Source organism: Chlorocebus sabaeus, chromosome 2 (genome assembly GCF_047675955.1).
Source record: "Chlorocebus sabaeus isolate Y175 chromosome 2, mChlSab1.0.hap1, whole genome shotgun sequence".
NCBI lineage: Eukaryota > Metazoa > Chordata > Mammalia > Primates > Cercopithecidae > Chlorocebus > Chlorocebus sabaeus.
This window is the reverse complement of record NC_132905.1, coordinates 54,307,078-54,333,384: the sequence shown is the minus strand read 5'-3', so window position 1 is coordinate 54,333,384 and position 26,307 is coordinate 54,307,078. Positions and strand designations below refer to the sequence as shown.

At 49.8% G+C, this 26,307-nt stretch overlaps 2 protein-coding genes across 3 annotated transcripts in view; both read left to right on the top strand.

Annotated features, from left to right (window-relative positions):
• The window catches only part of LOC119621460 (protein NDRG3-like), a 118,135-nt gene extending 111,976 nt beyond the window's left edge, over window positions 1–6,159 (top strand). For both annotated transcript variants that reach the window (XM_073008482.1, XM_073008475.1), the window contains 3 exons: window positions 1,239–1,274; window positions 1,360–1,411; window positions 4,213–6,159. In XM_073008482.1, the coding sequence (XP_072864583.1) occupies window positions 1,239–1,274; window positions 1,360–1,411; window positions 4,213–4,373 (249 nt within the window). In that variant the 3' untranslated portion in view covers window positions 4,374–6,159. The remainder of the gene's footprint in view (window positions 1–1,238; window positions 1,275–1,359; window positions 1,412–4,212) is intronic.
• Window positions 6,160–6,264: 105 nt separating this feature from the next.
• The window catches only part of LOC119619285 (src-like-adapter 2), a 41,898-nt gene continuing 21,855 nt past the window's right edge, over window positions 6,265–26,307 (top strand). Inside the window, 6 exon segments of the mRNA XM_037984745.2 lie at window positions 6,265–12,250; window positions 17,132–17,265; window positions 23,321–23,397; window positions 23,399–23,424; window positions 24,481–24,567; window positions 25,410–25,513. Coding sequence (XP_037840673.2) covers window positions 17,175–17,265; window positions 23,321–23,397; window positions 23,399–23,424; window positions 24,481–24,567; window positions 25,410–25,513 — 385 coding nt within the window. The 5' untranslated portion in view covers window positions 6,265–12,250; window positions 17,132–17,174.

Genomic DNA, 26,307 nt, shown 5'->3' with positions numbered 1-26,307 from the left:
GCCCAGGTTGGAGTGCAGTGGCATGATTTTGGCTCACTGCAACCTCCGCCTCCTGAGTTCAAGCAATTCTTCTGTGTCAGCCTCCAGAGTAGCTGAGACTACAGGTGTGTGCCACCATGCCTGGCTAATTTTTTGTTTGTTTGTTTTTTTGAGACAGAGTCTCGCTCTGTCACCCAGGCTAGAGTGCAATGGCGCCATCTCGCCTCACTGCAAGCTCCCCCTCCAGGGTTCATGCCATTCTCCTGCCTCAGCCTCCCGAGTAGCTGGGACCACAGGTGCCTGCCACCACACCCGGCTAATTTTTTGTATTTTTAGTAGAGATGGGGTTTCACCGTGTTAGCCAGGATGGTCTCGATCTCCTGACCTCATGATCCACCCACCTTGGCCTCCCAAAGTGCTGGGATTACAGGCGTGAGCCACCGCGCCCAGCCAATTTTTGTGTTTTTAGTAGAGATGGAGTTTTACCATGTTGGCCAGGCTGGTCTGGAACTCCTGACCTCAAGTGATCCCCCCGCCTCGGCCTCCCAAAGTGCTGGGATTACAGATGTGAGCCACCGCGCCTGGCCAGAAATGCATGATCGTGAACCATACCCCAAACCCATCAAATCAGAATCTCTGGGACAGGAATCCAAGAATCTGAGTTTTAACAAGTCCTTCAGGTAATTCCAGCACACACTAACGAAGCCATATCCTAGAAATCCTTGCACGCATGAGAATAACCAGCTGTAAATGTTTATGAAGTGAAAAGCAGCATTACCAAACCCAGCTATTAGAGGAAAGTAACTGACTGAGCGAGCCGGCTGAATCAGTATCAGCTCTTGATGACTGAGTGTCCTCACTCATGGAGGAAAGATAATGTAGAGTTGAAATGGGACTTGGAAAGCACGATGCACAGAGAAGTTAGGGTCACACTGTTCGAGGGCTCTGAAAGGAACATTCTTCAGGTGCTTTTCATGGTTGAGAATAGTGGTTAACTTCACTATCACCTCGACAGAAAATTCCCACCATGGGCGTGAAAGTCAGGGCTTCAGTCTTATTGATACATAAGTATGTAATAATGATACCAGATTTTCATCCAAGGTTATAAATGTTTGTATGTAGGTGCATTGAGATGTAAACTTGCAGTTAAACATTAAAACCTAGAATTCGATCTTGTTCCGTTTGAAAGGTCTTGGGGTGTTCAGAGCAATTCTCTTAAGGGTAAGTCCCAGCTGACTTGCATATTTTTCCTTTTCTAGATGGCAGACTGTGGGGGACTGCCCCAGGTAGTTCAGGTAAGGAAATTTTTTTTTAAACACCCATTTAATTCTGCCTCTCTGTCTGTGCGAAGATTAATGCCCTCTTGTTTTATCCCCCCAGCCTGGGAGGCTCGCCAAGGACTTCAAGTACTTTTTGCAGGGAATGGGCTACAGTGAGTAGTATACAACTTTCTATCTAGCAACAATTTAGGATTATTGGCGGCCAGTTTCACATCTGGGAGCCCACAATTCCTGAGATATAACCTCTGTGGCAGCTAGCCTTAAGCAAAGTAGAAACTGAAATGGTTATGGAACATTGATTTGTCCATATTTATGAGAAGCTAACACTCAGCACTTACTTTTTTCAGGCACTATATATTCTTTTGTTTTCTGTTTTCTGTTTTTTTTGTTTGTTTGTTTTTGAGATGGAGTGTCATTCTCGCCAGGCTGGAGTGCAGTGGTGTGATCTCGGCTCACTGCAGCCTCTGCCTTCTGGGTTCAAGCGATTCTCCTGCCTCAGCCTCCCAAGTAGCTGGGACTACAGGCACATGCCACCATGCCTGGCTAATTTTTGTATTTTTAGGAGAGACAGAGTTTCACCATGTTGGCCAGGATGGTCTTGTTCTCTTGCCTCAGCCACCCAAGTAGCTGGGACTACAGGCACATGCCACCATGCCCAGCTAATTTTTGTATTTTTAGGAGAGACAGAGTTTCACCATGTTGGCCAGGATGGTCTTGATCTCTTGACCTCGTGATCTGCCTGCCTCCGCTTCCCAAAGTGCTGGGATTACAGGCGTGAGCCACCACACCCAGCCTATATATTCTTAATCTAAGAGGTCATTCTGTTATTAGTGCCATTTTATAGAAGAAGAAACTGAGGCTCAGAGAGACTAAGCACATTGCCAAGGGTAAAAATTCAGCTGCAGGGCCATGATTCAAACCCTGGCAGTCTGACTCCAAAGCCCAATTTTGAACCCCTGCAGCTTAGGCTGTCCTAGGTGTGAATCTGAAATTATGATTTGCATTTAAACTCAGCTGGTTAATAACTCCTGACCAAGAGAAATGAAACAGAGACGCAGGAGAAAAGGGCAGTATCCTTGGGAAAGTCTCCTCCACTCCAGGAGATGAACTTGGAGAGTGTTTTAGAGCAAGTCCAAGGGTGTGTCCATACCATACGCCATTGTCTTGGTCTTTTGTGTTGTAAGACCCCTGAGCTTTCTCATAGTCACAGAATTATCTACACTTGCTCCTTTCTTGGAGTTTTAAGAAAAACTCTTTCACCCAGGTACAGAGCTCCTTACCCAGTAGGGTGATTTTTCTCCTGTCTTTGGTATTAGTGTGGATAATGGTCATTGGAGAGCTGCCTGGTCAGCTGCTCTGGGCAGCTGGGCCCTGGGTGCAGCCCTGTACCTGCCAGGCAGACCATGTATGTCTTGTCTTAAGTGGCTGTGTCATCCTTGCCTGTGAGCCGCTACCAACCGAGCCCACACCCACAGCCTTGTGGCTCACTGGGAGGAGCAGGAGCCCCTCTCCTATCCCATTCTTATCCTTTTCCTATGAAATAGCTGATCTTCCAGCCCACTTCTGATCCAAAGCAAGATGACTGTTTATAGGCGAGGGGAAAACAATTGCCTTTGTCTAGTTGGGGAAAGTAACATTTGAGATGTTATTGAAGTATCTGTCAGCCTCACCTCCTCTCTGGGAGCTTAAAATAAAACTTTATCCCTGGCTTAGAGTATTCTGTCATGTCTACCAGGCAGCTGAGGTTGCCACTTGGCACTCTCGGATCACTAACCTGCCTTTTCCTGTGTCCATCCTGCTTCCAGTCCCATATGTGCAGCTCAGTCACCTGAGCACCGAGTCAGGTACCTTCCTCTGTGCTGGCCCCGCCCCGCCTTCCAGTCTCTCCTGGCTGCACTGGCTGCCTGCAGCATGTCCGCGGTCTTCCTGTGCAGTGAGAGCCCGATAGAACGTGGCTCAGTACGCCCCAAGAGATTTAGCCTGCAGGTCCAGCCCTGGTCTCTCAGGAGGAAGAAAGGATCTGGTTGTAAGGGGCAGGCCTCCTCTTGTCATCCTAAATCCAGGGTCACAGCAGCAGCTGAAACTTGATAGGCAGGTCACATCTTCCACCGCCACCTACTAATCCTTGAATTAACCTCCAGACATAGGAATCCAAGGACAGCCTTGGCTCTAAATAGGAGGGTCAGAGCCTATGCCCAGAGAACTCTGCAGATGATAGCACCTTCTGACCCCAGCATTGAAATACAGCTAGGGGAGTGGCTGCTGCCCAGGAGGATAGGCAGGGAGGCTATATGCCAGGTAAGGCCCAGTCCCAGCCAAGCTGGAAGGACCTTAGAGTCAAGCAGTGGCAGAATAGGAGTCTGAGTTTAACACCTACCCCCAGAGCTCCTCCATCCCTGGCAACCTGTACCTCATCCCTGTGTCGAGGTCAGCTCCAAGCCAACCTGCCCTGCCCTTCACCTGCACTGTCCTACACATCTCCTCCCTGGTAGCAAGGTAGCCTGTGGACACGGATGGTAGTCTCGTTGTATCGGGCTTGCACTGTGTTTGTGAAACACCTTCATACTTGTGTGTTTGTCTTTCTTTTCTTTTGGTTTAGTCTTGCATGCACTGTAGGTTTTGGTTACCTGTTTGGGTTCCCAAAGCCTCCATTCTGTCACTGTCTGAATGGTGTGGGCATAGCTAAGAGGCCATACTCTGGACTTAGGGTTTCCCCTTGTTCTGTGGTGACTACAATCAGCTGAGATTCCAACCAGATCTAAAGGATTAAAGTGGCCTCACATATCACCACTCACCTAGAGCAAATAATACCAAATGGGGATGGCTATATCTTGTCCTGGGTGTCATTGTAAATGAGTCAGAAAAGCTAAACATAAAGCCTTTGGTGAGACTCCTAGGTTAGCTGGGCTTAACTAGGGCTTCATCTTCTAGTCCCCTTGGTTCTCTGTTACAGTACCATTGGCCGGCGTGACTCGACTCGCCCGATCACGAACCCACTCAACCTCGAGTACCCTCGGCTCTGGAGAAAGTCCCTTCAGCCGGTCTGTCACCAGCAATCAGACATATGGAACTCAAGAATCCTGTGAGTCCCCTGATGTCCTGGACAGACACTAGACCATGGAGGTGTCCTGCTAAGCAGATGCTCCTCCCCTGGACCGTTGCAAGTGCATCCTTCTTCAAATGACCACTCCATAATATAACATTTCATCCAAGTAAACTGGCCTCTACTATCTTTAATTCATGCATGGCCACTGAACCTCTCTCTAGTAGCCTGGATTTATCATTCTCTCTGCCTGCCCACCCCCTTTTTTGTATAGCCCAAGAACCACTTCCATGCCATACTGTAACATTCCAACATCTTTAGCTGATCAGATCTCTCCATATCCTCTCTTGCCAGCTTTTTCCCGTGCTCCCCCAACTATGTATCGGATAAGATTCTTTGATCCCAACTCTGTGTGTGTGCGAGCACGTGTGTCTCTGTTTGTGTGTGCATAGTTCTGTGGTTTTAGACACGCTTTCTTGTAGTGCTGCTGCAAAAAAACAAACAAGGGACTTATTTTGCATTCTCAATGGTGTTTTTAAGGGAATTAGGCAGAATAGATTTCTAGGTTGGGTAGGCCACTGCGTTCTCTTTTGTTTGCAAATTGGTCAACAAAATTTGCAGAGTGATTTCAGGAGAGAGCAGCTCTGAGGAATGTGGAAAATCATAATTGCCATCTGGACCATTGATTGATTGTGAGCAATAGTAGAAGGGTGCCTATTACATAGAGAGACTCCTTCTGTCCAAATGAATTTCTGTATACTCTTCTATAAATAAAAGGGAGGAATATATTCTGCTGGAAGCCCATGAACCATCGGTGAGGTTCCGATACAACATAAGAGTTTTTTCCAAGGAGTGAATGTGGCTTAATTACTGGACTCTCTTAGCACAGGAAGGTGGAAACAAAATGCCAGGCCTCTGCTCTGAAGAGCAAAACTGCTGTCGCTGCAGTATCTGATACTGGACATCCACATATCCACAAGAAGTGCCTCTTAGGTCTATGACGGAGAGTGTCTCCATTCCTCAGTTCCCAGAGAGGGGAGAGGTATGGCCTAAAAAGCATGTAGATGGTGGAGAAATGGGTGGGGAGAGAGGAACAACCATTAACATAGTATCATGTTTAATAAGTATGGCCTTGATTTCAGTAGATGTAATGGAAGCCAAATTAAATTGATACAGAACCCATTTCTCAGAATCTTTTTTTTTTTTTTTTTTTTTTTTTTGAGACAGAGTCTCGTTCTGTCACCCAGGCTGGAGTGCAATGGCACAAACTTGGCTCACCCTCTGCCCCCTGGGTTCAAGCGATTCTCCTGCCTCAGCCTCCCGAGTAGCTAGGACTACAGGCACCTGCCACCACGCCCAGCTAAGTTACGTATTTTTAGTAGAGATGGAATATCACCATGTTGGCCAGGCTGGTCTGGAACTCCTGACCTCAAGTGATCTGCCCGCCTCAGCCTCCCAAAGTGCTGGGATTATAGGCATGAGTCATTTTGCCCAGCCATCAGAAAGATTGTTAATCCTATGAACTCCCTTTTGTAGGAGGGAAAGGGCCACTCTGTAGGGGCAGCCCTGTCCAGGTAAAGTTGTTTTCAGCCTCCTGTCTACTGTTAAGTGAGGAAGTCACAGCAAGACAGAGAGTATTGCTGGAGGGTGAGAGAACTGTGGAGACCGACTGCCACATAGCAAGAGCCCAGCTCTTGGGAACGTTGAGATGTAAGCTCAGGGTTACACAGTTCCAAATCTTGGGAAGGGGCTTTTCAGACACACTGTTTGCTTTCTGCTGAGATAAGGAATGCATCACTCTGCCAGAGTATGACTTTTTACAGATTATTAAATAAAGCTGTATATGTCTCATTGTTACCTGATTGCTGGTGGTATTTCTTTCAAGCCATTCACTGGGGTTCAGGGTGGGACGAGTTGCTGTATGCTGGTTCTGTGTTGGCATTTTCACATATGATTGCTTATCCACCAAGCAACACTGTCCATTTATAGGAGGAAATGAAGCCTGATGATAAATCATTTGCCCAAAGTCATACAGCCAATAACTCTAGCCAGGATCAAATCCTAGGGAATTATGCAGAATTCTATCTGATGTGTCTATATTTCCCTGAAGCCAAAAATCGTGAGAAGCCTGACAGTATTGTTTGTGATGGAGAAGCTGAGGTCTTGAGAAGGTGGTCCACGTCACAGCTCTACCACCTGTGTGGGATTGCTGAGTCTCACTTCTCATTTAATAATCTGCAACCACTTGTCTGGGTTCCTCTAAGAGACCAGCCTGTTTCTCTCCAGAAATAGCTATATTTGTACCCATCAAGAATAATTTCAGACCAGGTGCAGGGGCTCACACCTGTAATCCCAGCACTCTGGGAGGCTGAGGTGGGCAGATCACCTGAGGACAGGAGTTAAAGACCAGCCAGGCCAACATGGTGAAGCCCTGTTTCTACTAAAAATACAAAAATTAGCCGGACATGGTGGTGCGTGCCTGTAATCCCAGCTACTTGGAAGGCTGAGGCAGGAGAATCACTTGAACCTAGGAGCTGGAGGTTGCCGTGAGCTAAGACCACACCACTGCACTCTAGCCTGGGCTACAGAGCGAGACTGTGTCTCAAAAAAAAAAAAAAAAAAAAAAAAAAAAGCCAGGTGTGGTGGCTCACACCTGTAATCCCAGCACTTTGGGAGGCCGAGACGGGCAGATCACTGGAGTTCAGGAGTTCAAGACCAGCCTGACCAATATGATGAAACCCCATCTCTACTAAAAGTACAAAAAAAAAAAAAAAAAATTAGCTGAGCATGGTAGCATGTGCCCGTAATCCCATCTACTTGGGAGGCTGAGGCAGGAGAATCACTTGAACCCAGGAGGTGGAGGTTGCAGTGAGCCAAGATTGCACCATCGCACTCCAGCCTGGGCAACAAGAGTGAGACTCCGTCTCAAAAAAATAATAATAATCATTTCAGGAGACCACCATCTCAGATGAGTTTTCAATGACCCAGGGGCAAGTGCCAGCAAAAGTACATGTGGATTGCTACATCTGCGAGAGGCACTCGTAAAAAATGACATGGACCGCAGGGTGCAGTGGCTTACGCCAGTAATCCCAGCACTTTGGGAGGCTGAGGTGGGCAAATCACGAGGTCAGGAGATCGAGACCATCCTGGCTAATACAGTGAAACCCCATCTCTACTAAAAATACAAAAAATTAGTCGGCCGTGGTGGCGGGCACCTGTAGTCCCAGCTACTTGGGAGGCTGAGGCAGGAGAATGGCGTGAACCCGGGAGGCAGAGCTTGCAGACAGCAGAGATAGCACCACTGCACTCCAGCCTGGGCAGCAGAGCGAGACTGTCTCAAAAAAAAAAAAGAAAAAAATGACATGGACCCTGCCCGTTCTTGCAGAGGAGTTGAAACAAATATATGTGAACAGATCAAGATTACCAAGCTGAAGTCTTACAATGCAGGTCAGTGGTCCACAGAATGCTGACATGGGAAGGAATTGATCTGATGGCCTCAGTTGCCCTTTTTTTTGTTTTTTGTTTTGTTATGTTTCGTTTTGACATGAAGTCTCGCTCTATCGCCCAGGCTGGACTGCAGTGGCACGATATCTACTCACTGCAACCTCTGCCTCCTAGGTTCAAGCAATTCTCCTGTCTCAGCCTCCCGAGTCCTGGGACTACAGGCATGTGCTACCACATCCAGCTAATTTTTTGTAGAGATGGGGTTTCGCCATGTTGACCATGCTGGTCTGGAACTCCTGACTTTTAGTGATCTGCCCGCCTCAGCCTCCCAAAGTGCTGAGATTACAGGCATGAGCTACTGCACTGGGACTTTTTTTTTTTTTTTTTAAACAGTATCTTGCTTTGTCAACCAAGCTGGATGGCAGTGGTATAATCATAGCTCACTGCAGCCTCAAACTCCTGGGCTCAAGCCATCCTCCCACTTCAGCCTCTTGAGTAACAGAGACTACAGGCATGCACCACCATGCCTAGCTAATTTTTTATTTTTTGTAGAGACAGGGTATCACTTTGTTGCCCGGGCTGGACTTGAACTCCTGACCTCAAGTGATCTTGCCTTAGCCTCCCAAAATGCTAGGATTACAGGTGTGGGAATCAGCCCTTTATTGAGCATCTATATATAGGCCAGGCCCTTAATGCCTTCCTATAAATTTCCTTCTATTGATCCAGTGAGATACATGCTATTCCCATTTTATGGATGCAGAAACGGGTCCAGAGATAACTAGTTTGTAAATGGTCACAAAACTAGTAAGTGGCTGTATGGGAAACAGTTTCCTCCACTACACTCAACAATTCCAACACTTCTGTGACCAAATGTATGAGCTTTCTTCCCATACCAACCAATTCTCCAACACCCCAGACACGGAGTAGGTGTCTTAAATTATGACTCCAGCTTCCTGGAGTTAGCACAGACCCTACAGGTTAAGGGTTCAGGCCCACAAGACCTGCTTCAGATGCCAGTTGCAAGCAGTGGATCCCCAGGTTATTCATACTTCTGTCCACCCTGGCTACAAATTGGACCCCCTCCCTCAGGTTTGATAGTTTGCTAGGATGGCTCACAGAACTCAAGGAAACACTAAATTGACTGGTTTATTATTCAAAAGGATATGAGGCTGGATGCGGTGGCTCACACCAGTAATACTAGCACTTTGGGAGGAGGAGGATCACTTCCGGGAGTTCAAGACCAGCCTGGGCAATATAGTGATCATAAGGTCAGGAGATCGAAACCATCCTGGCTAACATGGTGAAACCCCATTTCTACTAAAAATACAAAAAATTAGCTGGGCATGGTGGCAGGCACCTGTAGTCCCAGCTACTCGGGAGGCCGAGGCAGGAGAATGGCGTGAACCCAGGAGGCGGAGCTTGCAGTGAGCCAAGATCGTGCCACTGCACTCCAACCTGGGTGACAGAGCAAGACTCCATCTCAGAAAAAAAAAAAAAAAAAAAAAACAGCATACAATAAAGGATACAACAAGTAAATAGCCAGATAAAGAAGTAGATAGGGCTGGGTGTGGTGGCTCACACCTGTAATCCAGCACTTTGGGAGGCCAAGGCAGGTGGATCACAAGATCAAGAGTTTGAGGCTGGTCAACATGGTGAAACCCCGTCTACTAAAAATACAAAAATTAGCCGGGCATGGTGGCAGATGCCTGTAATCCCAGCTACTTGGGAGGCTGAGGCAGAATCGCTTAAACCCGGGAGACTGAGTTTGCCAAGATTGCGCCATTGCACTCCAGCCTGGGCAACAAGAGCAAAACTCCATCTCAAAAAAAAAAAAAAAAAAAATATATATATATATATATATATATATATATATGTAGGAGGCTGGACACAGTGGCTCAAGCCTGTAATCCCAGCAGTTTAGGAAGCCAACGTGGGTGGATCCCCTGAGGTCAGGAGTTTGAGACCAGCCTGGGTAACATGATGAAACTGCCTCTCTACTAAAAATACAAAAATTAACTGGGTACGATGGTGGGCACCTGTAATCCCCGCTACTCGGGAGGCTGAGGCAAGAGGATCGCTTGAACCCAGGAAGCAAAGGATATAGTGAGCCTAAATTGTGTCACTGCACTCCAGTCTGGGCAACACAGCAAGACTCTATCTTTAAAAAAAAAAAAAAAAAAAAGTATGTAGAGCAAGGTCTGGAGGGGTCCCAGGGAGTTGGAGTGTGCCATCCTTCTGGTGTGCTGGATGTGTTCACCAACCTGGAAGCTCTCTGAACCTCGTACTTTAGGGATTTTTATAGAAGCTTCATTACATAAGCATTATCAATCATTAACTCAATCTCCAGCTCCTCTCCCTACTCCAGAGGATGAGGGTGGGACTGAAAGCTCCAAGCTCATAATGATGGCTTTGTCTTTCTAGTGACCAGTCCGCATCCAGGAGCCCACCAAGTGTTGCCTCATTAGAACAGAAAACACTTCTGTCACCGAGAAAATTAGAAGGGTTTTAAGAGCTCTGGCCAGGAGCCAGGGAGGAACACCAGTACATATTTCTTAGTGGAAGACATAGGATTTTAAATTTTGTAATTCTCAGGTGCCTCTCTAGGTAGAAAAGGAGAGTTATGCGGTGGGATTCTTTTCTTAAGAAGAGACCAGAGATTCCCTACTTCCTGCCCCATTCATGAACTGCACCTTGAGGCTTGTTTTGGAAATTTGCCTGTCATAAGAAGATGGACATTAGAGTTGTATGGCAGCAGGAGTGGGAAGGTGGGCTCAAGCCAAGGCCTACGTCCCTGAGTGGCTGTCACCCATTCTAACATCCTGATGAGAACTTTCGTGCAGAAGTGTGCCTCCACTCTGGCTCCTTCAGCTCGCTATGCCGAGTGCCTACAAAGATAAAAATCAAACCAGCCTTCCCCAGGATCAAGGGAGAACCTGAGCAGGAGTGCTGTAGCTGGCAAGGCCCCAGAAAGGGCTGCATGGGCTGAGCTGGAGTCAGGAGTCATTTCAGTGCCGTGGGCCCTTTGTCTCCAGGAGTACTAATCCCCCTAATGGGGAAGCAGCAAGAGGGGTGGTTAAATCTTAATGAAAGGTAGGACTGAAGGTAACACACTGATCAAAGACAATTCAGCCGGAGTCAGATTCTTTATCCGAGACCAGTGACTCTCAAGCTTAGGCATGGACCGTGGCTCATGCTTGTAATCCCAACATTTAGGGAAGCGGAGGCGGGAGGATCAATTGAGGCCGGGAGTTTGAGACCAGCCTGGGCAGCACAGTGAAACCTCATCTCTACAAAAAAATTTTAAAATTAGCCATGAGTGCTGGTGCACACCTGTAGTCCTAGCTACTCAAGGCTGAGAAGGGAGGATTACTTGAGCCTGGGTCAAGGCTGCACTGAGCTATGATTGTGCCACTGCACTCCATCCTGGGTGACAAAGCAAGACCCTGTTAAAAAAGAAATCAAGCCTGGGCATGCATTGGAATCACCTGGAAGCATGAAAACATTGCCAGGCCTACCCCCCAGAGTATGATTCCGTGGATCTGGGATGCAGCCTGAGAATTTGCATGTCTAACAAATTCCCGCTGAGGCTGCTGGTCTAGGGACCACACTTGGAGACCACTGTCCAGATACTGCTATTCAAAGTGTGGTCCCCAGACTGGCAACATGGGGGTCACCTGGGAGCTTATTAGAAATGCAAAATATTGAACTCCGCCCCAGACCTTCTGAATCAGAGCCTGCAGTTTAACAAGATCTGCAGGTGATTCCTATGCACACTAAAGGTTGAGAAGGCACTGCTTCCCAAACTCGGCAGTCAAGGGAATCGCTTGGTTTAAAATTTAGATTCCTGGGCTCCCTGTCTGGTGACTTGGATTTAGAAGGTTTGGGAGATCCCAGAAATTACTACAATTAAGCCCTGTTGAGTGATTGTTATGGTTAGGCCAGCATGGGAACTCCTGCTCATTTTCCTCAGTCCTGTGTTCCTTGGACAAGACCATGCCACAAAGCCAGAGAAAAATCTTTTGCTCCAGGATCATGACAAGGCAGCAGCTGCTCCCCTAGAAACAGGAACTCGGGGAAGGTGGCTCCTCCATGGTCTGTGATGCCGTCAGAGGAAACGGGTGGTTGTGAGAACCACAGAGTCTGCAGTCGGAGCTAGAGCTCCAAGGACCCCACGCCTGTGTCTCTGTGACAGAGCTCAGAGGGCCCTGGGCCTGCCTTCCCTGGCTTGGCTGTGCTTGGGAGGGTTCCCCAATCCAGAATCCCTCAGGAGCATGGGGCAGCTGATCCATCCCTGCTGTACAAAGTGCTGACTGCAGACGGATGCTGAGCTACCCAAACCGACACCTAGCCTCTCACTGAAGATCCTCCCAGGCTGAGAGAGTTCTGGGTGTCCTAGGACCAAGGACACTGGCAGACTTCCAGAAGGGCCCCCAAAGCCCTAACCTGTCCAGCCAGAGCATGCGTCTCAGCAGAGCCGTCTTCCCAAGCCTTTGATGACAAACCAGTAAGTATGCTTGCTTTTGTTCTTGGATGGCCTGGAGCCAGGTGAGGAAGAATGGTCTCCCCGGCTCAGACTGGGTCTGGGCTTTATTTGCCATTGGGAAAAAAAAACAGCTGAAGGAGAAGGGAGAGTGGCTGTAAAGAGGAGTGTTTTCTGGGGGTCCCAGAAGAACCAAGACCCACCTGCTCCACCTTTGACTGCCTCTTGGAGCTTACGCTCTTCCCTGCAGCTTGTCTTCACGCCGGTCCTAGTCCCATCTCAGTTGCACATTTGCTGTGTGACTTTGGGGCTCTCTCTGTGCTGCAGTGAGACTCCAAAGGCAGGAATGTGAGGGCTATCATCTCTCAAGACAGTTCAGCTGGAGAGCCTACAGTGAAATCTCACTCTCAAAAGGGTGATGTTTCTCAGTTGAAAGAAAGGGAGAGATCTCCCTTTAACTCGATCCAAATTCATTTTTATTTTTTGTTGAGCTGGGGTCTCGTTCTGTCACCCAGGCTGGAGTGCGGCGGCGTAATCATGACTATAGACTTGAACCCCTGGGCTCAAGTGTAGTGGTGCAGTCCTAGCTCATTGCACCCTTGAACTCCTGGGTTCAGGGGATCCTCCCACCTTAGCCTCCCAAGTAGCTGAGACTACAGGCATGTACCACCATACCCAGCTAATTTGTTATATTTTTGTAGAGATGGCAGGGGCCGGGGGGAGGTCTCACTATGTTGCCCAGGCTGGTCTCAAACTCCTGGCCTCAAGCAATCCTCCTGTCTCAGCCTCCTGAATTGCTGGGATTATAGGCATGAGCCACCGTGCCTGGTCAAATCCATCACTCTTACACCCACTGCTGAAAAATGATCTTCAGAAGCACAAAATACACATGACAGCAGGCCCAGCCCTGCACGAATGGGCTATGTGACCAGAAGCACAAGGTCGTCCTCTCAGGGAGTTGGTCACTGTATCTGAAATGGGGCCCAAGTGAGACATTGAAAAAAAAAACAACCAATATTCTGGGCAGTGAGCTGATCTCGGCTGCCGTTGACTAACTTTTTCCTTTCACCCGATGCCTCATGTCCTCCGGAAAGTGCCTGGCACATAGTAAGATTTTCAAAAATTTGTGTAGTTAATGATTAGATGCTGTCTTATAAAAGTTGTGGCTAATACTGCCTCCTCCTAGGCTGGCCTATCGCATGGTCTTTATTTTGCCCCCAGGGGCTTATTGGCCTTGACCTGACCAAGTCCTTGACCAGGTGAGGGGAGCTGCAGAGACTCTGGGGAGGCTTCCAGCCTGTGTACAACTCCCCTGTCTCCGTCTGCCTTTGGGCCCAGCCCCCAGCTCCACCTGCGGCAGGAAGGAGTCTCTCGGTCTATTGCAGGTGGTGACTGTGGTCTTCCTGAAGGAGGGGAAAGGAAACTAAGCCTTACTGAGCACCCACTCTGTGCCGGACTCCTGCGACTCTCCCCACAGCCCTGTGGCGCCTGTGGTGCACCTCATTCACAGATGAGACGCAGGAAGCTTGCATGCTTTGCCTGAGGCCACACAGCTCCAACCAGGTTCAAGTGGGCACTCATGCTACCCAAGCCAGAGATTCTCTCCCTGGGGTTTCCTGGTCTTGGGTTTGTAAAATTCCTCCTCAGGAGGATCGTTTGAGCCCAGGAGTTCAAGACCAGCCTGGGCAACACAGCAAGACCCCAATAATGTAAAACAAAACCAAAAAACCTCCTCAAGAAGAGCAGCACCATTTCAATGTACCCAGGCTGCAGGATCCTAAAACTCTGAACAGGAAGTGGCCGTCAGGACTCATTTCCATGCCATATGCCCATTCTGTGTTCAAGAGCTCCCTTCCAGATGAATGCTGAACTCCCCATAGGGAGGCAGCAGCAAGCAGGTATTGGGTGTTTGTTTGTTTGTTTGTTTTGCAGCAGGGCGGGTACAGAGTCTCGCTCTGTCACTCAGGCTGCAGTGCAGTGGCACAATCTCGGCTCACTGCAGCCCCTGTCTCCCAGGTTAAAGCAATTCTTTTGCCTCGGCCTCTCAAGTAGCTGGGATTACAGGCACCCACCACCACACCCAGCTCATTTTTGTATTTTTAGTAAAGACAGGGTTTCACCATGTTGGCCAGGCTGGTCTCAAACTCCTGACCTCATGTGATCTGCTCGTCTCAGCCTCCCAAAGTGCTGGGGATTACAGGAGTGAGCCACCGCACCCGGCCCAGGTATTGTTATTCCCATGTCAATGACATGAGGCTGAAGAACAGAGAGGCTGTTCCATCCGCTAAGGTAGGATCTTGACTCCCCAGACAGGACTGGCCCAGGAGGCCACAGAAATCACTCCATGATATTGATGGACACCCGTCCTCATCCAGGAAGGAGCCCACTCTGTCACTACCCCATTCAGTGAGCTCCTCCAGAGTAAGGAGCATGGGTTCCCCTCCAGGGACTGCCAGCCCTTGGCAGGTGCCTGAGACAGAGCAGGAACTCCATGAATACCAGCTGAACTGGGCCAAATGTGTAATTGTGCCTTGTCCCTACTGAAAAGAATGAAACCATCTGAAAAGAAATACAAAGCTCTGCCTCCCACTCCCCAAACACTTTAATATAGTGTTTGGAAAAGTCAGCACTACCCTGGAAATCTGGGGATTTAAACTATTCTAAGGATAAGACACCTGTCCGAAGAGCTAACGGTCTCATTTAGTTAATGTGTGCTGAGTGCTTCCCTAAATGCTGAGTAATAGGCAAACAAAAGAAGTTCTTGTCCTCATGCAGTTACAGGATAGTGGCAGATTAAAGAAGTAAACTCTAAAATGAATGACGAAAACTTCCCAAGAGGCTGGGTCCCATGGCTCACACCTGTAATCCCAGGACTTTGGGAAGCTGAGGTGGGAGGATTGATGGAGCCCAGGAGTTCAAGAACAGCCTGGGCAAAAAGGCGAGAGCCCATAACTTAAAAGAAAAAGGGCCAGGCACAGTGGCTCATGCCTGTAATCCCAGCACTTTGGGAGGCCGAGGTGGGCGGATCACCTGAGGTCGGGAGTTTGAGACCACCCTGACCAATATGGAGAAACCCTGTCTCTACTAAAAATACAAAATTGGCCGGACGTGGTGGCACATGCCTGTAATCCCAGCTACTCGGGAGGCTGAGGAAGGAGAATCACCTGAAGCCAGGAGGCGGAGGTTGTGGTGAGCCACGATCGCGCTATTGCACTCCAGCTTGGGCAACAAGAGTAAAACTCTGTCTCAAAAAAAAAAAACAACTTGCAAAGAGGCTGGGTGCGGTGGCTAATGCCTGTGATCCCAGCTACTTGGGAGGCTGAGGTGGGAGGATCCCCTGAACCCAGGAGTTCAAGGGTGCAATGAGCTAGGACTGCACCACTACACTGTAGCCTGGGTGACGGAGCGAGACCTCCTGGGGAGGCTCCCAGGAGAGGCCTCTGATGAAGTGACATTCAGGACGTGGTAAAGGAAACAGGGGGCTGGCCAGGGTTTTCATGTGCGTTATCTCTCGGACCTGTATGTTGAGTGTTGTTATCCCCATTCTTCAGATGAGGAAAAGGAGGCACAGAGAGGGGAAGTGGCTCAACAGTCAGTCCCCCGAAGCCTTGCAAGTCATCACTGCATCATACAACCCCTGGTACTTTTTTTTTTTTTTTTTTTTTTTTTTGTGAGACAGCATCTCACTCTGTTGCCCAGGCTGGAGTGCAATAGTATGATCTTGGCTCACTGTGAACTCCACCTCCCAAGCTCAAGCAGTCCTCCCGCCCTCCCACCTCAGCCTCCCAAATAGCTGGGATTACAGGTGTGCACCACCACAGCCAGCTAATTTTTGTGGTTTCTTTTATTGAGACTAGATTTCGCCATGCTGGCCAGGCTGGTCTGGAACTCCTAAGCTCAAGCAATCTACCCTCCTCAGCCTCTTAAAGTGCTGGGATTAAGTACTCGGCCTCTTAAAGTACGGGGTGTGGTGGCTCACGCCTGTAATCCCAGCAACTCAGGAGGCTGAGACAGGTACTCTTACTTGGCCCTGTGACACCAGTAAGTTTATCCGTGTCACCGTGGCTTGCTGTGACACCATCTCTCACGTCTGCTCAGATCCCCCTTGCAGACCTCTTTTTTTTTTTTTTTTTTTTTGAGAGGGAGTCTCGCTCTGTCACCTAGGCTGGAGTGCAGTGACTTGATCTCAGCTCATTGCAACCTCTGTCTCCCAGGTTCAAGCAATTCTATCTCAGCCTCCCTCCTGAGTAGCTGGGACTACAGGTGCATGCCACCACGCCCACCTAATCTTTGTATTTTTAGTAGAGATGAGGTTTCACCATACTGGTCAGGCTGGTCTTGAACTCCTGACCTCAGGTCATGCACCTGCCTCAGCCTCCCAGAGTGCTGGAATTACAGGCATGAGCCACCACACCCAGCCCTCCTTGCAGACCTCTGACCCAAGCCACAGGTCCTGGTATGCCTGGAGGGAGCTCACTGTCCTGTCATTGTCCCCTCCCACCCATAGCAGAGTGTGATCCCTGGTCAGAGAAAGGGTTCTAAGTGAGCCGTAGGAAGTCAAAGGAGTGATCAACAAAGGCTAGGGGCTGGGAAGGCTTCCTGGGGAAGGAAGAATAGGATCCAAACAGGACTGAAAGAGAGGAGAAGGCATAACTGCCCATGGGAGGGACCTAAGCAGAGGCCCAGAAAGAAAAAGTTGAGCCTGTTGCGGCATAAAAAAGATGAGATGTGGAGAAAACAGCGTCCAATGTGCAGGAAGCCTTCAGGGGCTGGAGCCTGGCCCCACAGGAGGGAGGTCATTCACATGCTCTGTGAGGAGGTAGCCAGGGCCGATCTGGGGAGGGAGAGTTATCTGAGATTGGGCCAGAAGCCTGGGCTCTGTCCCCATCACTGTGTCTCTTTCAGATTTCCGTCGATGATGTGCTTCTGAGTGCTCTGCTGAGGAACAATGGGAAGTCTGCCCAGCAGAAGAAAATCCCTGCCAAGCCCAAGCTTGAGTCCCTCTGTGCAAGGCCAGGGACCTGTGACCACGGAAGCAGGTAAGCCTCGGGGCCTGTGACAGCCAGGCCCTTCCCACACAGTACTAGACTTCACTGCCTCTGTGGGCCTTCCTAGCCAGCAGCTCCAACACAGCATAAGCACCACTGAGGTCCTGCTGCATAAAGGGTCCTACTGCCCCTATAGAGCCCACCTTAGCAGTAATAGTAAACAATGGGGTAAATGAGAAAATAGGAGAAAGCAATAGGCACTGACCAGAATATTAAACCAGGAGGCATGATAGACCCCCAGGCATTTCCCAAGGCTTCCCTCCTTCTCAAGAAGTTGTTTATCCAAACACCGAGCTGGCCAGCCCCACCTCTGCAGCCCCCTAGAGCTGCACTGTCCAATGCAGTAGCCACCAGCCACACGCAACTACTTAAATTTAAAATTTTAGGCCGGGGTCAGTCACGGTGGTTCATGCCTGTAATCCCGCACTCTGGGAGGTCAAGGCAGGCAGATCACCTGAGGTCAGGAGTTCAAGACTGACCAGCCTGGCCAACATGGTAAAACCCTATCTTTACTAAAAATACAAAAATTAGCCGGTCATGGTGGCAGGCACCTGTAATCCCAGCTACTTAGGAGGCTGAGGCAGGAGAATCGCTTGAACCCGGGAGGCAGAGGTTGCAGTGAGCCGAGATCATGCCACTGCACTCCAGCCTAGGCAACAGAGTGAGAATCTGTCTCACCAAAAAAAAAAAAAAAAAAAAAATCTTTCATCACCCCAGCCACATTTATTTTAGGTAAGTGCTTGATAGCACATGTAGCGAGTGACCACCTTGTTAGACAGCACAGAATTACAGAACATTTCTATTATTGTAGAAAGTTCTGCTATACTGTTCTAGTGGACCTGACAGGTACTGTGAAATTACCTGAAGTGACAATAGGGCTGTCTTTTTTATTTTTGTGCTTTTTTTTTTTTTTTAATGCATGATCTTGCTTTGTCACCCAGGCTGGAGTGCAGTGGCGTGATCATGGCTTACTGCATTTTGAACCTCTCAGGCTCAAGCGATCCTCCTACCTCAGCCTCCCAAGTAGCTGGGACTACGGGCACATGCCACCATGCCTGGCTCCATTTTAAATGTTTTTGTAGAGATGGAGTCTCCCTATGTTGCCCAGGCTGGTCTTGAACTCTTGGGATCAAGTGATGCTCCTGCCTTGGCCTCCCAAAGTGCTGAGATTTCAGGCATGAGCCACCATGCCTGGCCCTTGCCAGGAGTGTCTTAATGGTAGAAAAATAGCATAGACAATGCATATGCTGAGTCTATAACCATGATTTTCTAATATAGTCTTGACTAAAACTCCCAGTTTCTAGGACAGTTGAACAATAAAAATATCCTAGCAATTCTGGTATTTTGATGTTGGAACTATGGCCCCAGGTCTATTTCTTGTTTCCCCTAACAGGCCACAAATCCTTTCTCAAGTCACACCTTGATTGGGATTTCAATAATGTATTAGGGTTCTCCAGAGAAATAGAACCAATAAGTGGTGTGGGGGGGGATGTGTGTGTGTGTGTGTGTGTGTGTGTGTGTATGTGTGTGTATAGAGATTTTGTTTTGAGGAGCTGGCTCACACGATTGTGGAGGCTGTAAGTCTGAAATCGGCAAGGCAGACTGGAGACCCAGGGAAGAGCTGATGCTGTGGTCCTGAGTCCGACCACAGTCTGGAGGCAGAATTCCCTCTTCCTCAAAGGACATCAGCCTTGTTCTTTTATGACCTTCAGCTGATTGCATGAGGCCCACTCACATTATGGAGGGTCATCTGCATTACTCAGTCTACTGACTTAAATTCAATCTCGGCTGAGCGCAGTGGCTCACGCCTGTAATCCCAGCACTTTGAGAGGCCGAGGTGGGTGGATCACGTGAGGTTGGGAGTTTGAGACCAGCCTGACCAACATGGTGAAACCCCATCTCTACTAAAAATACAAAATTAGCCAAGCATGGTGGCGCACACCTGTAATCCCAGCTACTTGGGAGGCTGAGGCAGGAGAATCACTTGAACCTGGGAGGCAGAGGTTGCAGTGAGCCAAGATCGCACCACTGCACCTGCACTCCAGCCTGGGCAACAAGAGCGAAACTTCGTCTCAAAAAAATAAATAAATTCAATCTCATTCACAGCAACATCTAGACTGGTATTTGGCCACATATCTGGGTTGTGTGGCCTAGCCACAATGACACATAAAATCAACTAGCACAGATAACAAGATCACACTACTTCACAGTGTATTTCCTCGCTCCCCTGGACAGAGCCTAGGGACATGCGCCTTATATGGCTTTTGTGTAAGTTTTGCAACTGGGACTTTAGTTAAATCACCTAAATTGGCTAGGGGTGGTGGCTCATGCCTGTAAATCTCAGCACTTTGGGAGGCTGAGGCAGGTGGATCACCTGAGCTCGGGAATTTGAGACCAGCTCGACCAATATGGTAAAACCCTGTCTCTACTAAAAATACAAAAGTTAACCAGGCATGGTGGCATGTACCTGTAGTCCCAGCTACTCTGGAGGCTGAGACAGGAGAATTTCTTAAACCTGGGAGCCGGAGGTTGCAGTGAGCCGAGATCGCACCACTGCACTCCAGCCTGGGGGACAGAGCAAGACTCTGTCTCAAAAACAAAACAAAACAATAAATCGCCTAAATTCCCTATCTCAAGTTTTTCATTTGTAATGTAGAACTCTCCTCAACCATGTGATAATTAAAGATGTGAAAATCTTAGCACACTGTTTTATGGAGCTGACTAAAAAAAGCAAACTTCAGGCCAGGTGTGGTGGTTCATGCCTGTAATCCCAGCACTTTAAGAGGCCGAGGAGGGCAGATCATGAGGTCAGGAATTCGAGACCAACCTGGCCAACATAGGGAAACTCCATCTCTACTAAAAATACAAAAAGTTAGCTATGCATGGTGGTGGGTATCTGTAATCCCAGCTACTTGGGAGGCTGAGGCAGGAGAATCGCTTGAACCCAGGAGGTGGAGGTTGCAGTGAGCCAAGATCATGCCATTGTAGTCCAGCCCGGGTGACAGTGTGAGACTCTGTCTCAAAAAAAAAAAAAAAAGAGGCCGAGGCAGGCAGACCTGAAGTCAAGAGTTTGAGACCAGCCTGGACAACATGGAGAAACCTGTCTCTACTAAAAGTACAAAAAAAATTAGCCAGGCATGGTGGTATGTGCCTGTAATCCCAGCTACTCAGGAGGCTGAGGGAGGAGAATCGCTTGAACCTGGGAAGTCAAGATTGCAGTGAGCCTAGATCGTGCCACTGCACTCCAGCCTCGGCGACAGAGTGGGACTATCTCAAAAAAAAAAAAGCAAACTTCACAGACTATGAGCCTATATTGAAGAAATAACATCACTGTGCCTACAAATATGTAGCAAAGTTTACAGCTGGACATTTCAAACAAGAGTACTGGGTTCAAAACGATTAAAACCTTAGAGGTAGGCTGGGCACAGTGGTTCACGTCTGTAATCCCAGCACTGTGGGAGGCTGAGGCGGGCAGATCACGAGGTCAGGAGTTCGAGACCAGCCTGACTAACATGGTGAACCCTCATCTCTACAAAAAATACAAAAAGTAGCCAAGTGTGGTGGTGGGTGCCTGTAATTCCAGCTACTCAGGAGGCTGAGGTAGGAGAATCGCTTGAACCTGGAAGGCGGAGGTTGCAGCGAACCAAGATTGCAAAGCGAGACTCCGTCTCAAAAAAAAAAAAAACCAAACAAAAAAAAAACATGCCTTAGAGGTAGATCTTGACTAATAGAACAAGGGTCACCTCACTCCTATTTCAGTTACAGAAAATGCTGACAAGCAAACACTGATGAGCCAAGACAATTCTGAGCAGATTTACTTACCTCAAAGAAAAATTATTTAGAATTGTGAGTAAATTCTGCCAACCAAGCTATTAATCTGTCACTGCAGTAAAACAGATTGAAGCACATTTTCTTTTTTTTTTTTTGGAGACAGAACCTTGCTCTGTCGCCCACGCTGGAGTGCAGTGGCGCAATGTCGGCTCACCGCAACCTCCGCCTCTCCTGTCTCAGCCTCCTAAGTAGCTGGGATTACAGGTGCCCACCACCACGCCTGGCTAATTTTTGTATTTTTATTAGAGACGGGGTTTCTCCATGTGGGCCAGGCTGGTCTGGAACTTCCGACCTCGGACTATCTGCCCGCCTCGGCCTCCCAAAGTGCTGGAATTACAGGTGTGAGTCACCGCGGACGTTCAGTCTTGCAACCTTTTTTTTTTTTTTTTTCTTTTTGAGATGGAGTTTAGCTCTTGTTGCCCAGGCTGGAGTGCAATGGTGTGATCTTGGCTCACTGCAACCTCTGTCTCCCAGGTTCAAGTGATTCTCCTGCCTCAGCCTCTCAAGTAGCTGGGATTACAGTCATGCGCCACCACACTGGACTAATTTTGTATTTTTAGTAGAGATGAGGTTTTACCATGTTGGTCATGCTGGGCTCAAACTCCCAACCTCAGGTGATCCACGTGCCTCGGCCTCCCAAAGTGCTGAGACTGCAGGCGTGAGCCCCTGCGCCCGGCCTCTTGCAACCACTTTAAATCTACCACATGCCAGGCCTTGTGACAGGACCTGGGGACACAGAAGTAGACAAGACAGGCACAGTCCATGCCTTCAGGGACAGTTGAGCCCCAGGGACAGGTGCTAAACCAATCACCAACTAGAACTTAGATTTTGGTGGCAGTATGTTTTAAGGGATTCTGACCAAGAGTGTGTGCAGAAGTGGCTGGTCAGGGAAGGCTTCCTGGAAAAAGGGATGTTTCGGTTGGGAAATGGATGAAGGTAAGTCAGCCAGGCAGAATGAGGCCATTCAGGGGGACAGTGTAGTGTATACAGCTGGGTGGCTGCCCCCAGGGGTGCAAGGCCAGGGCTTCCAGGAGGGAAAGGGGCCCTCCCAGGCCACATTTTCCCATTCTCATCAGAGAGCACGTGTCACAAGATGTGCATCATTTGTCTAAGCATCAGACATTTCCCTGCACTGTGGAATGGCCAGGCCTTATGCTGCAAAGACCTCAGAGGAGAGACCCCTGGGGAGCTCTCCAGGCTGGGTTCACTGCAGGGGTCTCCACATGTGTCTGGGAGGATGTGGAGGAACTAGTCCATTTCCAGAATCAGCCTCACTCTTCCCATGCCCACCTGGAGCACAGGCCCTTCAGCCCACACGGTGCCCCCACCCAACCCCCACATCCTTGTCTGCTCATTTGCGTCCCCTGCCCCACTTCCTGGGGTCCTAGCTCCATCTTAGAGGACCAGAGTCCTCTAAGACCTTGCTTCCTACAGGGTGTCTAGGACGCAGATGGGCCCTTCTTGCTGACTCTGGCTGCTTCTCACACTTAATGCGTTTATGTGCTACAAGTGTCTCAGGAATCCTTACAGAGAAAGGACAAGGGGAAGAAGGGAGGGACACTAGGGTGCAGTGAAGTGGCCTTCAGCAGCTGCTGAAAGCTGGATTTTCAGGCTACAAGGCTTGGTAGTCATAGGGAGTCTGGCTGGCCTGAGCAGGCTGCCCTCTGGGGTGGGTGAGGGCATGCATCCTGTGCTGAGGGTGCCCTTGCCGACTGAGGCCCAGCCTTGAAATTGGGCCTTACGGTTACCACATCCTGAGCCTCATGGCCATCATGTCCTGGGCAACATAGCGAGACCTCATCTCTACTAAACAATGGTTTTAAATTAGCTGAGTGTAGTGGTGCACACCTGTAGTCCCAGCCACTCAGGAGGCTGAGGCTGGAGGATTTGCGCCCAGGAGGTCAAGGCTGCATTGAGCCTAATTTTTAGAGATAGGATCTTGCCCTGTCGCTCAGGCTACGTGCGGTGCTGATGGAGCACGACCCAATTGCAAATATTTTTCTTTCTTTCTTTCTGTCTGGGCACTGTCAGGGCCCTGCAAAGCTCTGCTGGCAAAGCTTGATTCCAGGGTGGCCCTCTTAGGAAGTGGATGGGACTCTGTCAGGGTGCTTGTGGAGGGCTGATGCTGGGAGCCAGACCCAGGCCAGACTCCACTAGACGTCACACATGGAGCAGGGCTAGCTAAGTGGGTGACCATTTCTGTCCCTCCATCTAGAGAGAAGCAAGGCCACAGCCGTGGCCCTGGGCAGTTTCCCAGCAGGTGGCCCAGCTGAGCTGTCGCTGAGACTCGGGCGGGGAGCCATTGACCATCGTCTCTGAGTAAGTCCATGGGCACTGGGTACCTGAATATGCACTAATAGAGCCAGGCATGGTGGTGCCTGCCTGTAGTCCCCGGTGTCACTAATAGAGCCAGGCATGGTGGTGCGTGCCTCTAGTCCCAGCTGTTACTAATAGAGCCAGGCATGGTGGTGAGCGCCTCTAGTCCCAGCTGTTACTAATAGAGCCAGGCATGGCAGTGCGTGCCTGTAGTCCCAGGTGTCACTAATAGAGCCAGGCATGGTGGTGTGTGCCTGTAGTCCCAGCTGTCTGGAAGGCTTAGGTGGGAGAATCGCTTGAACTCGGGAGTTCAAGACTGCAGTGAGCTATGATCAAGCCAGTGCACTTCAGCTTGGGTGACAGCAAGACTCTGTCTTTAAAAATAAATGAATGGGCCACATGTGCTAGCTCACACATGTAATCCCAGCACTTTGGGAGGCCAAGGTAGGCAGATCACCTGAGGTCAGGGGTTTGAGACCAGCCTGGCCAACATGGTGAAACCCTGTCTCTACTAAAAATACAGAAATTAGCCAGGTGTGGTGGCAGGTGCCTGTAATCCCAGCTACTCGGGAGGCCAAGGCAGGAGAATCGCTTGAACCTGGGAGGTGGAGGTTGCAGTGAGCTGAGATCACGCCACTGCACTCCAGCCTGGGTGACAAGAGCAAAACTCTGTCTCAAAAAAATAAAAATAGATGAAGGAAGGAAGGAATAGAGATGCTGTCCTGGGAGAAGGGGCCCTTCCCCAGGTAGAAAAGCATGAGCCTTTGCTGAAGTGCTCACAGAAACCCTGTGGTGGAATTTTAGGCGGCTGGACACCCCCACAGGGAGAGGCAGTGGGTGGGCAGTGCCCTGTAGCAGGGAGCTTGAAGTGCCATCTACCACTGGCCCCAGCCCTGACTCAGGAGCTACCTGGACAGGCTAGTGCAGGGAAGCCTGGGAAACAGGCGGGACAGGTGGCTGCAGGACCCAGCCTGAGAGGCTCCTTGACAACCCTGAATGTGCAGTTCTTGGGGCCTTGGCTCATCTGAAAAAGGTACCCCGACTCTTTTCTCTCTCCAGGGATGGAGACTGGTGGACGGTGCTGTCTGAAGTCTCAGGCAGAGAGTACAACATCCCCAGCGTCCACGTGGCCAAAGTCTCCCATGGGTGAGTTCCCACCCCAGGCCCGCCTTGCGGAGCTTCCTGCTTTCTCTTCCCACAAGAGCTCCCCTTTATGCGCAGCTCTGCGCTGAGCAAAGCTGAGGATAGAGGAGAATTGAACCGAGGCCTTGCCCTCAAGAGGTGCAGATAGCTCATCCTAGCACAGGTTGGCCTGTGAGACGTGGGAGCCAGGGGAGGGGCTTGGGAAGGCCCATAGAGGAGGTGTGGAGCTCTGGGCTTTGGAGGTTGCCAGGATCTCATGGTGGAAAATGCTGAAAAGTCCAAATAGGAGATGGGAGCATGCCCTGTGAGGGCCTGGCACAGTGGTGCGCACCTGTGGTCCCAGCTACTAGGGAGGCTAAGGTGGGAGGATCACTCAAGCCTGGAAGGTCAAGGCTGCAGTGAGCCGTGATTGTGCCACTGCACTCCAGTCTAGGCCACACAGCAGGAGCCTGTCTCAATTAAAAAAGAAAAAATCAGAGGGGCAGCTCTTGGGAAGGTGGGGCTTAGAAAGGTGAGTAGATAGAATCAGGGTGCTAGGGGCACTGAGCAGGGATAGCAGAGAGGCTGGGACCAACCCAGGTTACTTGGGAATGAGGTCTCCAGGCAGAGAAAGCTGAGGCTGTCCCCATGAGTTTGTCCTGCCAGGGCCCTGGAGCCAGGACTAGGAGGACAAAGATGGCGTGGGCCTCCAAGACCCTGAGCCCAGCTCTTTGTGGAACAGGTAGAACTTTGAGGCCCAGAGAGGGAGGGCCTTGTGAGGGTCACTCAGAGGTGGTGGTAAAATCTTGGCTTCCCTCTTCCTCCAGGCTGACCCTGTCCCTTGTCCCTCTCTCTCACTCCTCCAGGTGGCTGTATGAGGGCCTAAGCAGGGAGAAAGCTGAGGAACTGCTGTTGTTACCTGGGAACCCTGGAGGGGCCTTCCTCATCCGGGAGAGCCAAACCAGGAGAGGTGGGTAAGCTCAGCACCAGCCCAGGCCCTCCCTGCGTGGAGGTCTCAGAAAGGAGCCCTGGCCAGGTGCTGTGGCTCAAGCCTGTAATCCCAGCACTTTGGGAGGCCGAGGCGGGTGTATCACGAGGTCAGGAGATTGAGACCTTCCTGGCTAACACAGTGAAACCCCGTCTCTACTAAAAGATACAAAAAACTAGCTGGGTGAGGTGGTGGGCGCCTGTAGTCCCAGCTACTCGGGAGGCTGAGGCAGGAGAATGGCGGAAACCCGGGAGGCGGAGCTTGCAGTGAGTAGAGATCCAGCCATTGCACTCCAGCCTGGGCAACAGAGCGAGACTCCGTCTCAAAAAAAAAAAGAAAGGAGCCCACAGATATATGACTGCAGGTGCGGCCCAGAAAATAGGCTTTGCCTGACTCCTCAGTCAACCAAGATTTCCTGAGCCCCAGCTCCATGTCCTGCCCATATGAGCCATGTGGGGCCCAGGCTTGGGGAGATGGAGACAGGCCATGAAAGCAGAGGAGAGGCAGCTAACTTTCGAGCAATCAAGGGAGGCTTCATAGAGGAGTGGGCCATGAGTGGAAACTTGAAGGATGTTCCCACAGGATCCCGGGCAACAAGACACATTGGTGCTGGGGTGGGCCAGGGGGCTGCACCTCAGGACAATAGGAGGTTAGAAGTGAGCAAGGCTCCAGCATAGAGGCCTTGGATGCCAGGCTGAGAAGCTTGGGTTTTCTCCCAAGGCAGTGGAGCTGCTCCTCAGCAGAGACACGGTGCTGGGCGTGGGCTTTGGGGGAGA